Here is a 12,277-nt window from a genome sequence, read left to right as displayed (position 1 = left end):
AAAGGTTGAAAATGAACAAAGGTTAAAAACGTTGAAAAGCAGTAATAATAAATGTGGTAAACAACTCGGAAATTAATTTCTAATTACAGCTACAGCTGGGCAAGACCACACAAGTTAATAACTGAAACAGAGTTTTTCATTTCCCATTTCTTGCTATCATACAGAAAATATTTGAGAAATAAATATTATTACAACCCAGAAGAGGAAATCAGGAAATAAAAGATAAATATGAAGAGTTTTGGTTTGGTAGTGACTGAAGTAGGATATATATCTATTTTAGAGGGTACAGAACAATTTTCAAGCAAAACCAGGAAAAGAGGATGAATTTCAGAAAGATGAAAAAAAGTTGGACTACTCAAAAGGCTCTCCTGAACACCATTAGATGTCTCCAATGCTGCTCTATTACAGATTATTAATAGATAAATCCTAGGATATATGCCTGGGCATTCCCAGCTCCAGCCACTGAAGGGACTCATGCACCATTTTTGCCTACTACATGAAAGTAGTAAGATTACAGAACAATGCATAACAAGGTCAAAATTTTCCACTTTATTTCCAACAAAGTCACAGAACTAGCTTTCATTAATTATGCATACAAGAACACGCTCTCCCTCATATAGTATATCTCCCTCATGCACAGAGCAGCAATTCTACAATGAGCATGGAAAAATAATGGCATGCTGATCTGTAATACACACACACTGGTCAGCTAAGGACAGTAGTTCACAAGTGACAATATAAGGGCCAGTTTTTCAACTGCCTTCTCATCTACTAATTGTTTCTCAAACTAAAAGGTTACTTTTATATTATACAGTAAGTGAGCACTGGTTTGTGTAGTAACTCAATTGATTTTAAATAAATATCATGTATCTTAATCTTCAGATAATCAGTAATCCATATTTTGTGGTTATTATATGACAAGGTTACCTGGGACATGTTTCTGATCAGCTGCTCAAAGTCATCACTAGAGAACTTCCCATTAATCTGAGGCGTAATGGATCTCATTGATGCTTCTAGCACATTAGCTGGACTGCCATTCTGCTGAGCCAACAAATATGACTCATTAAGTGGCAAGGACCCCACGTTCACACCATGATGGAGAAGCTGAGGGAATTCACCACTGGAATGTATGGGAGGTGTAATGTTTACCTGTAAAAGATTGAAGGCAACACGGACCTATAGGCACAGCAGAAACCTTCTCATTAGGTAAGATCATAAGCCAATTGATCATTAGAAGTACTTCAAATTCCAATTTGCAATTTTTAACAGACATGTTAAGAAGAAAAATTATCTTCAATATTTATACTCAATGTAAAGTTGTGAACTACAAGCATAAAACACAAAAGTAATTGATGAGAACAACCTAAAATTATTTTCCACACTGTCTAAAATTCTTCAGTTCCCATCAACATAGCATCTTGAAAAATTCCACCACAGTGTTAGAGGTAAACAAGTAGGAACAAACTTTTTCTAAGTATCAGTATTTAAGGAAAAAAACCCCCACAGTTATTTTACAAGAAAAAGAAAAAGTATGTGTATATTGATGAAAAAATAAGGAAATCTCACAGCTACACAGAAAACAAATTTCACTGGTCAGAGTTTCCGCATCACTATGTACTATAGCTACCAACGTGACTATCTGCATGAGCTAGGATTAAATATAAGATTACTGAACAAGGCTAAAATCACTAGGCTGATCTGAAAGTCAAAATCATATATTCACACAGACAGACTTTACAACACACTTTTCTTAGAACAGAAAAGAAAGTAAGAAAATTCTCCATTTAGCACAGCCACAGTAAATCACTTCTTTTCAAGCAGACCTGTGCCAAGCAATCAAATGAATGGCTGCTGGCAATACAAAGCTCAGGTGAAGCAGAAACCCTCATGTGCCCTTCGTCCCACTTGCCTGTGGACTGTCAATTGGTACTGCTTTACTCCAGATAAATTTGCTTCATACTTGCCTAGCACACTAACCATCATATTGCAATTTCAAACACTTTTCATAGTTTTATGATGCACACTTTCTAGCATTCTGCATCACAACACAGAAACCTAAGGCTCCTCTTCCTTAAGTCATATTTTAAACTTCAAGTATCAATAAAAATTTTAAAACAGTAGACATATTCTAAAATGTCTACCAGTCTCAACTCTTCAAGCATGTTACTTCTATTAGGTTCATGATATCAATCCTCCAACAGTTCAATCATTAAAAGGTCAATACTGTTCTCCATCATACAATTCCATCTCATTTGAGTGTTTTAGGAAAATGCAATAAAAGAAACATAATTTGTTGAACAAGTTATGTGCCTGGGAAGGCCCTCAAGCTAAAGAAAAAAATACCACAAGGCAACTGGAAAGGAAAGTTCTCAACAGCATTTTTAAGTCTGCTCTGACATAAAAAACTGTAAAGAAGAAAATTCGGATTTTTGGAACTCAGTGATTTTTATATCATTTTGATTATGTTTTTTATCTGTATTTGTGAGGAATCACTTGGGTTATGTTTCAAACAAATTGTGACTGTTTTTCTCTACTCAATACTGAAGGAGTTCTTCAAAAAAGATAAGGCAATGTCCTTAGGGAATGATGGTTTTCTCCCTGGTAGAGAACTTGCACATTCTCATGCTGAAATACAAGTAGTTACAGGGCGATTAATTGTTTTAGTTTTACATTGTATGTTTTCACTGACCAAATCCTGTTTGAACTGGCAATATAATGCCACTTTCTCAGTTTGAAATTTCATCCTTTTTCCATACTTGTATGAGCTGGAGCATCAGTGCAGACATACAGGAACTGACCAACTTCTCCCATTCCTTCTGCCTTTCAAAGCAAAAGATGGAAGTTGTTCATGTTTTCCTAAGACACATAACTAAGTAGCAACTCCATTATTCTGAAAACATTGGATTGTATTTATTTGCATGATGGTAAAAATACCACTGAAAAGAAGTGTTGCATACTACACATACTGCAGGAAAAGGAAAAAATAACCTTGCAATTCACACTAGCTTAACTTGAACTTTAAAAGCTTCTCCTCAAAATTTCAGTACAACAGCACAGCTACAACACAGTATTGAACACAGTCACATCAAGAGCAACTGACAGCAACACCTCATTTTCATCACACCTTTTTTAAACAAACACAGCCACATGTTCAGTGAAGGATGTGCTTAGCACATTAAGCCAACCTCACATAAAGTGTCATCTGACCTCTGAAACTCTATGAAAAAAATAAACTCAAAGAAAAAATGCTAAACTGTTAACAAAGTTTCATGTGTGTGTGTGCGTGTGCACACATGTGTGTGCAAAAACCTCACATTTCACATCTCCTCTTCTGAAATAGACGTGGTTACACTTTAAAAACTATAAAAACATTTATAATGACATTTACAGTAGTACTTAAGGTAGAAGTTCAAAATTTGGAGAAATATTTTAACCAAAAATGTGACGACTACTCTCTTCCATGTGCCTCCTGAAATCCAGGCTTATAGCATGAAAAAGCAGAGAATACCTGCTATATATTCTTGCTAACCACAGAAGTATAGGTCATTCCAGGGGGAGCAATAAACCACAAGTGCAAATCTTGAAATGAAGTATTTTTCATAACTTATAAACTGTACTACTTTACAATCACCCTAATTCCATTCAGAAGTAGCTTTATAGCATTGTGATTGTATAACTACTGTATGAAACATTACTCCTTTGTTTTATAAACTGGCTTATGCCATTTGTCCTTAATTGGCTTTCTCCTTATGGTATGAAACATCTTCAACGTGGACATAATTTGCATAAGATAAAAAGAAAAATTCATAAATAACACTGAGTATGACAAAATTTATGTTTTAGTCACACAGACAGACACTAAATACAATCAAGCTGTGCTTCCATGCAGTAGCTCAAAATACTTTTTTAAGACAAAAGCAACTACATAAGCCATGTTTGCAGTGTATCAACACTTAAAGCAATGTCCTCAGCATTACTAGGTCTCAACTTAGACAAAAAGAAATTTTCAGTATTTCTGCACTCCAGCTACTGAGCAGCAGTCCTGGACATCCCAAGAAGCACAAGACTGACTGCAAGATTCCTGAGTAGCAAAAAGGCCAGCTGCAACAGCAATCACACTGGAACTGAGAAAGTGCAAGCCAGAGGCCATGCAAGCACAACAGGAGGGAAAGGCCCTGGACTCCCAGGAACAGGAACTGGCACCGGCACCACTCTGCTGGGTGCACCTTTATGACTCCATCCTCAGAGCAGGTGAACCAGATCCCAAATCAGTATTTTTTTATGATCACTTCATTTAAAAACACAGAGCAAACAATATTGTTGCCAAAAGGGGTTCAAAACATGAACTAAACATGTCTATTTGTGCAAAATACAGAGTTAAGCGAGTGTTCACAGACAATATGAAAAGACTTTTCTCACTTCTTCCCTAAACCCTCTCTAGCACTGACACCCAGCTACTACCCACCACTACACTGTGAAGGAAAAACTATGGTCAAACTCACAAGTTAAAAAAACCCCCAACAAACAAAAAACAACAACAGAAATAAACCAAAACAACAACAAATAAACAAACAAGCAACAACAACAAAAACAAAACAAAAACACCAAATAACCCAAACAAACAAAAATACCCCAAACCACCACACTAAAAACCAAAACTGAGGAATGCAGCCCTGCCATCCAGTCCAACCACAGGATATTTTTTTCTGGCAGAGCTCTGAGCAGGAAGGAGGCAGGAGGAGGTGGGGAGGAGGAGGTGAACATGTGAGAGACAAAAAGGAGTAGAAGAGAATCAGCACAGGAATGCTAGTATGGTCTGAGCACTTTCTTTAAAATATTTCATAAAGAAAATAAAATATTTTTGAGAAGTTTAATACACCACAATCTCTACTTTTCTTCTCTGTCTCTTCCTTATCTTCAAACAAGACGACTGCTCTTCAGCATGAGAAAACAAGCATTCACTGAAGAACAAGGACAGAAAGAGACGGGAAAACCTGGTTCCTTCAGTGGTCCCCAGCTCAAGTGACTTGTGAAGTCAGAACAGTAATTCACAACAAAAACATCCCTTTGTTGTGCCTAGACTTTTCCACTTCAGTTAACTTCGCAATGACAGTTTTGCAGTGCAAACAAGTACTGGTTGCTCATTTAAGAAAAAAAACCACACAACTTTAAAGCACCTACTAGTAAGAACCAAGGCATCAGATTTGCTGACTTTAGCACCATGCCTCAAGATAAAGCAACATACCACTCTGGCCACACACTGCACAAACAGAGGGTAGGACTTTTACTATCATCTCTATGCCTTGCAGACACAGTGCCTCAAGCCAGGAATACATCCTTACCTTCAAATTTTTTGACATCCCTAGAAGCCCATAATGAAGTCTCACTGGTTGATCTACTTCTGCTGGGATACTTGCAAGGAATCTGTTTGACTTGTAAAGTAAACTGCCATTCTGGCTTCTCTGGTCCCATCCCCTCTTTCAATCTATACTTTTCTAAAAGGTGACCTCCCTGAGAATTTTGCAGTAGTCTTGTAGCTCTTTAAAAACTCATTAAAAACACAGGAGCAGTTAAACAGACTGTCATACTTCACCTTGAGAAGAATCAAACCCCTACTCAACTGTCATTGCAGCTCATCATTAAACTTTAAAAAACTAGCCATCTTAGTCTCGAGTGGGTAGAGGCTGCAACATCCTGTCATTGCACAACTCAGCACTATTTGTCATCCTGTCTCAAACAGAGCTCTGACTGCAACTGCTCGGGACACAACTTGTCTCCTTCCTCAGTCTGGCACAGCTTGGCCAAAAAACCTGGTCACTACTCACATGTCTTGCAGTTTTCATCAACCTGTAGCTTAAGAGTTTCAAGAGCACAATACCCTGCCAGTTGTAAAAAGGGTGTCCTTGAAGGGTATCCTCAAAAGTGAACCTTTTAAAATACAAATTTTTTTTTTAACATAACTGCCTATTTCATGCTTTTATTCTTTGTTCTGTTTCAGTAAGCTTTATAAATATTTAAATGAAACAAAAAAAAAAACAGACCATCTCATGTTATATTCTAGGGAAGAAATCCTACAGAGAAAATACAGGAAAAGAGCTGACACAAATCTAAGAATGCTGGAAACATATATTTACATGTGTAAGTCTTCATATAAGCACACATAAAAAAAGGGAATTCACATCCAAACAGCTCCCCTGTCAACTAGACAGGGTATGTGCCATGCAACATTCACAGACCACTAAAGTTATTTTGCAGATAAACCTGCAGAGTCAGGACAGAAGGTCCTATTTGCTTTTTAAAAAATACATGCCTTAAATTACCCACCCTAGTATCAGCTGCTTCATTTTCTAATTTAGGCAAGTGTATTGAAAAAGATAACCATCCTTTAATTTCACAGCTAATGTCCAGAAGTGAAAATTTAATTTGTCATTTCACCAAACTTCTATTAATGTTTCAGGCATACTTTTATTTCTCACTAAATGTTCCCAGGGTCTTCACCACATAATTCACACAATTTCTAGATGCCACTGTTAAATTCTCATTTTCAAAGAGCAAAACAAACACATTTTCAAAGTGCAAACAAATCCTCAGGACAGTTTTTTCCCCAGGATTTTTTAAAATGACTCCAATGTCATCAAGTCTTTAGATACTAAACAGGCAAAATCTGAAAAACATAGTGATAATACAGCACGGGCATTTCTTGTCTGTGCAAAATAGCATCATGATGATCCATGAGAAGCAAGAAAGGGCCACAGTGCACTCGTCTGCCGCACAGCTTAAGGACTATGAGGACTGTGAAGAATCCTCCTCATCACAGTCTGGTCAGAGACCAGATGTGGCTCCACACTGATGATAAGGTCCATGCGCAGAGTCTTCTCCCTCCCACTTCAGCAATTCTGCATACCACACAGAGCTGCCCATCTTGCAGGAGTCAACAGGAACAACTATTTGCAAAGCCAGATACACAGTTTAGTCCTAATTCAGTTACTGAACTACTCTCTATATTCTTCAAATTCTTATTCTGTTGACAAGAAAATTATAGCAACAAATAAAGTCAATATAGCCAAGCTGCTGACCCTTTTCTCAAGCTCATTGAAAACATGCAGAAAATTAATACTTAATACCCTGAGGAAGCAAAAAGGAGGCAGGAGTTCTGGCTTCTCTTTGATCTTTTATTCCCGTACAAAGTACAAAATAGATGTTCATGTCCTTCTGAAGTCAACCATTCCATAGTTTCCATCTACAACCTCATTTTAGCAGCGTAAGACACAAAAGAGCAATAAAAGGCTCATAGAAAAAAGTCCTAGACTCTTGGAAAACATGCTCCTTTTGAAGGGCAGAGAAAGAAAGCTTTATGTTAACCCCCCACCCCATATCACCATTTCCCTACCCTGCACATTTTAAGTAATGAGCATATACATAAAAATCACATACGCAAAATATGGCCTCAACAAAGACCCAAAAAGTCAATAGTGTATGTCCCCAAACCTTCGGATCGGATGTTTAGTGTAAGCTATTTCACTGTTCAACAAGCAGAAACACACACATCTTTACATTACCTTAGCAAATTTTCCCTTGCACTTGAAAGACTGCTTTTCCTACCTGATCTCTCAGTTGTTGAACAGAAGTCTGAAGGTTCAGAATTTGGTTAAAGAGAGGACTCTGCAGCACTGATTTTAATAAGCTCAGTTTCTCCTCATTTGCAACATCACCTCGATCCCGAAGTTTTGCCTGTAACCGCTCCATGGCCTGGAGGGCCCGATGTGTATCTGTAGCAATAACCATTCCTAGTCAGTAGCAGTCTAGAAACAGCCACACAAGGTAACAGGTTTATATGTAACCCTCTTTACTGTTCAAACTACAGAGAACTTGAATGGCTCTGTTTTGAACAAAAATCCCAGCCCAAACATGTCTAATGAAGCAGGAAGTCAGAGGCAGAGCACAAAACAGAAGCCAACGAAAACTGTATTTTTGTCCATCAAGAAGTGGGTTACAAAAATGAAAGAGCCTCCATTAAAATTCAGTTACAGGAACTGTGGCTACAATCCACTGTAAATAAATAGTGGAATAAATAGTCATAATAGAAAACATTTGTCTTTTCCATGCAAACTTTTAATTCAAGAAAAGATTAAAACAATTAAATCAAGACAACAGGCTAGAAATTAAATACCCTAAGCATGCGATTGTACAACTTTTGTTTTCAAATACAAAAACCCAAAGAAAACATGCATTTCTAAGCACAGTAGATAATTTTTTTCAAAACCCCTCTCAGTAGTATATACCAATGTCCCAAATCTATCACACGCACTTGATTTGGCCACAAAAATACTGTGAAATAAATGAAAAAAAGATTACCAATTGTTTCCAACATGTTTTCTGCTTCTCAGCTTCTATTTCAACATTGGAAAGAGACAGTAAATATTTCCCTGAAAAATAACAGAAAGGAAAAAAGGTCACAATAATAGAAACACTAAGCTCTGAAGGGAAAGAAAAAAGCTTGACTTTTGAAAGCAATAAACATCAAAGTAACAATCCACAAAAAACCTATCTCCACAGATAATTGAAATAACCTCAAAGGTGACCATATTCTGACTCACTTTGGTGCTCCAAACCTTCCTGAAAACTGCTTTAGGAATATCTTTGTAATATTTTTGCATTTCCATATCAAAGCTGCTGTCTGCATATTGTTGCACAACATGACCCACACTGCTTTAATCAGACGCTATGAATCATAGCTGCCACTGATATTTTACACTGTTTCATTGCTTTCCTTTCCAGTGATTCACAAAAAGACATTCCCTGTGGGATCAGTTTTCAAGCTCTGTGTTGACAATTTCAGGTTCATGAGCCACAGCACATTTTTTACAGTTACTTTTGAAAGAAAAGTCATATAAATCACAAGGCTACAGGCTTGCAGGACTCTCACACTAGAGGCTCTACTATTAACACTGGAATTGAGACTCAGGTATGGACGATAGCTGAGTATTCATCAGCGTGGGTTTCCAGGAAGGAAATTCTACACTAAGAGGAAGAAACTCTGAAATTGCTTTGCCTTTTCTTTTTTGTTGTTTTTGGGGCTTTTTAAAAACGTACACCTGCAATTGCTCAGAAATTTGCAGTGATACAACATGCTTGATGGAGATGGATAGCTGAGGAGAAGTGAGGAGTTCAAGTATCATTGCAGGTATATGAACTGTTGATCTTATCTTTCACAATCGTGCTTTTGTGTTCTTTATAGAAGAAAACAGTTAATTATAGCATCCAAACTTGAATCCGGAGAACTTAAAAACGTACAGAGCTGTGATCTCTAAGCACTCAGGAAAAGTCATTTTTTTCTTGAAACTTTGGATAAAAAGAGGAAAAGGATTGATGTTGGCAGATCGCTGGATAAGACAGCCTAACAGGATCATTATTTATAGAACCCGATCATTTTGTCAAGTCTATACTGTTTGCAGTTTGTGCAGAAAAAGCAAACCAAATGGGTTTAAAATGGTTTCAAGTTCCATTAATATGACTTCCCTAGTTTCAGTATGCCTGAAGCTTCCTATCAGTTTTATTCATAGAATCACAGAATAGTTTATATTTGAAGAGACCTTAAAGATCCTCTAGTTCCAACTATATCTGGATACTCAGAGCCCCATCCAGCTCACTACAGGAATGCGGAGTCCACAACCTCTCTGAAGACTGAATTTGAATTTAACAATTCATTGATATAGAATCACTGATCATCCTTTTTAGGACAACATACAAAATTCAAACCCCTTAAACCTGACTTTGTCAAAGTAATGTTACTCTGTGATCCAAATTATGCCTTTAAATAAAAATAAGCTTTTATGAAGAATCTGTTTTCTCACTTGGCAAGCAAAATCCCAGCATGTGATTACCAGATCTTAAAAACAATCCAAATAACTTGTATTTTCACCTTGTCACTCTACAAAACAGGACAAAATGAAGTCTATTTTACATGGGAAGGGCTGGATGAGATTATTCAAACATCATGAAGGAAGCTGACTTCCCCAAACCTTAATCACCCATAGCTTTTGTTTCTAGAGTAAAAAACTACTATTACTTATACTCAGAGCCCCTATTTAAAGATAGAAGCATTTATGTCATCTCTGTAGATGTTTTCCTCAGTGGCAATGGCAGTCAAAGCAGTGCTTTCCTGTTTCACTGTTCCAGTTCTTTCTCAATACCTACTCTTGGGGCTGTGTAGTGGAAGGAACCAGAGAACTACACAAAAAATTAGAAAAGGAGTATTTTTCAGTCATTTCATGTATCACAGCACTATATGCACAAGCACGTAACATCATATGCTCAACAGATGAAACTACTCAGGGAAAATACAGGATCAGTGCTCTGCTTTAGCTCTGCAGCAACCTCAAGAAGAGATGCAGCTGTAAAATGTCTCTGTTTTTTGGAGTAGCTAGATATTGCTTTAACTTACGACTCAATTTGCCTAAAATCTCATTCTTCTTGTGCTGTTTTACAAGTGACATCACCCAAGGTCTCCAGTGTGTTCATGCAATCCTGAAGGTATGAATTCTAACAATTTATAGCAGAAGATTCTAAAAGCAGACACAAGTTCTAAACGTATCTGTAGGTTGAGATTATGGTGTCTAATTTGCAATGAAATGAAGTCCTTAGCTCTGCTAAGACACTCATTACATACTTTCTATTTACCTCATGCTTCAGAGAGAGGCGTGAATACTGCTCTAGTGTCATGCCAGCATCAGCAAATCCATTTTGAACTCTCGGTTTATTTCTCCTTATTTGTGTTTATATTAGCAGGGAACCCCTCCCCAGCTGGCCAGCTTAATGCTTCTGTGGACTGCAGCAATAAGCATGAGCAAGACCAAAACTGTCATCAGAATATTTTCCCTCAGATACCTCCTCTGAGGCAGACACAATGCATTGAGGCACCAGCATTGCAGGCCAAGATGACCCCTGTTTGCTCTGCCTGCACTCTGAAATAGCAAAAAGCCACGTGACTGCTCCTGCTGTGCCACATCCACGCTAACAAGTGGGATCTGTCAGCACCAGCTTAGTGGCACATTAACATAGTGGAAGTACTGGAGAAGCAACCACACATCTGTCCAAAATGCACTGCAGAGACATATCCATAAACACCACCATCCACTACAGGACACCCTGGCCTTTAAACCAGCTTGCTTCTAGGTATTTTAGCAATAATACGCCAGTGAGAAGCAGAGTGGCATGCATGATTACAAGTTGAAAGGGCTAATAGTGAATATTTTTATAATGGCATCACAGATTTCTAGATGTACAGTGGGAAGTTTTGTTCTGATCTTCTCATTTTGCAGTTTCCTGGCAGTCTGTATCACAGGAACCTGAAGCCAAAACCAGCCCTTCCATACATGATACAACAATATTCATACCTCAAAGAGCTTACTAGCTTAGCACAAAGTAGATTTAACTATTTTTGTATTTCAATGCTAAAGTTCATTAATCTCTTCACAGTAATAAGAAAACAGGTTGTATGAGTTAAGACTTTATTGGTAAATTGAAGAAATACTGTTAAGCAAACAGCAAGTTAAATTTACTTTCAAGTTCTAAAGACACAGGTAGCTGGAAGCTGTGACTAAACAAAAACAAACAAACAGCCAAACAAACCAAAAAAGAAAAAAAAAAAAAAGGACAAAATCTCAAGCCTCATCATCTTCTCTTTTTCCTTCTGCGTTAGAACATTAGAACAGACAACACAGGTAATTTTAGACAGGTATGTGGTGACAAACGTGCCATATTCTCTCCAAGAATAAATGACAGTTAAAGATGATCCCTTTCAAGTTTGTACTTCTGAAATTTGATACTTCTCATGCTAATGAACAAAAATATGTTATATACACATTTCGCCACTCTTTATGCTACCCTTCTTTGACAACATTGGTTGCCAGAAAACAGCTGCCATGTTGCAGCTCTGGTTTCTTTCTGTCCACTTCTGAAACACTAAATTCACAGGTGGCAAAATTTTTTAAAAAGTCCAAAATTTATTTGATCACCTCCTTTCCACTGCAATCACAGAAGGCATTTAGCTAAACAGACAAAAGATTCACAAAAATAGAAAGATGACCCTTTTCCATTGATCATTCTTTCACACCTGATTAGTTTCTACAAGGAAACCTACTCTGTTTCACTGACGGATACTCCACCTACTATTTCGAAAAGCCATTTCAGATAATACCTTGGAAGCTAATGCTCATAGCCCTGGATTAGGAAACATGAAATGCCAAAGATAGAAAACACAGTAATAGGCTTTGCC

General features: G+C 37.4%; 1 protein-coding gene across 20 annotated transcripts in view; it reads right to left on the bottom strand.

Annotated features, from left to right (window-relative positions):
* The window catches only part of MPDZ (multiple PDZ domain crumbs cell polarity complex component), a 101,944-nt gene that overhangs the window by 85,041 nt on the left and 4,626 nt on the right, over positions 1–12,277 (bottom strand). For 17 of the 20 annotated variants that reach the window (XM_039566522.1, XM_039566520.1, XM_039566524.1 and 14 more), the window contains exons 2-4: positions 8,356–8,426; positions 7,603–7,769; positions 928–1,149 (exon numbers count right to left, since the gene is read on the bottom strand). In XM_039566522.1, the coding sequence (XP_039422456.1) occupies positions 928–1,149; positions 7,603–7,769; positions 8,356–8,371 (405 nt within the window). In that variant the 5' untranslated portion in view covers positions 8,372–8,426. Of the gene's footprint in view, positions 1–927; positions 1,150–7,602; positions 7,786–8,355; positions 8,427–12,277 lie in introns of those variants that run through there. The other 3 variants (XM_019281921.2, XM_010392946.2, XM_039566538.1) reach the window with 1 other exon arrangement.

This window comes from Corvus cornix, chromosome Z (genome assembly GCF_000738735.6).
Source record: "Corvus cornix cornix isolate S_Up_H32 chromosome Z, ASM73873v5, whole genome shotgun sequence".
Lineage (NCBI taxonomy): Eukaryota > Metazoa > Chordata > Aves > Passeriformes > Corvidae > Corvus > Corvus cornix.
The sequence above is the reverse complement of the archived record's forward strand: the minus strand, read 5'-3'. Positions and strand labels throughout refer to the sequence as shown.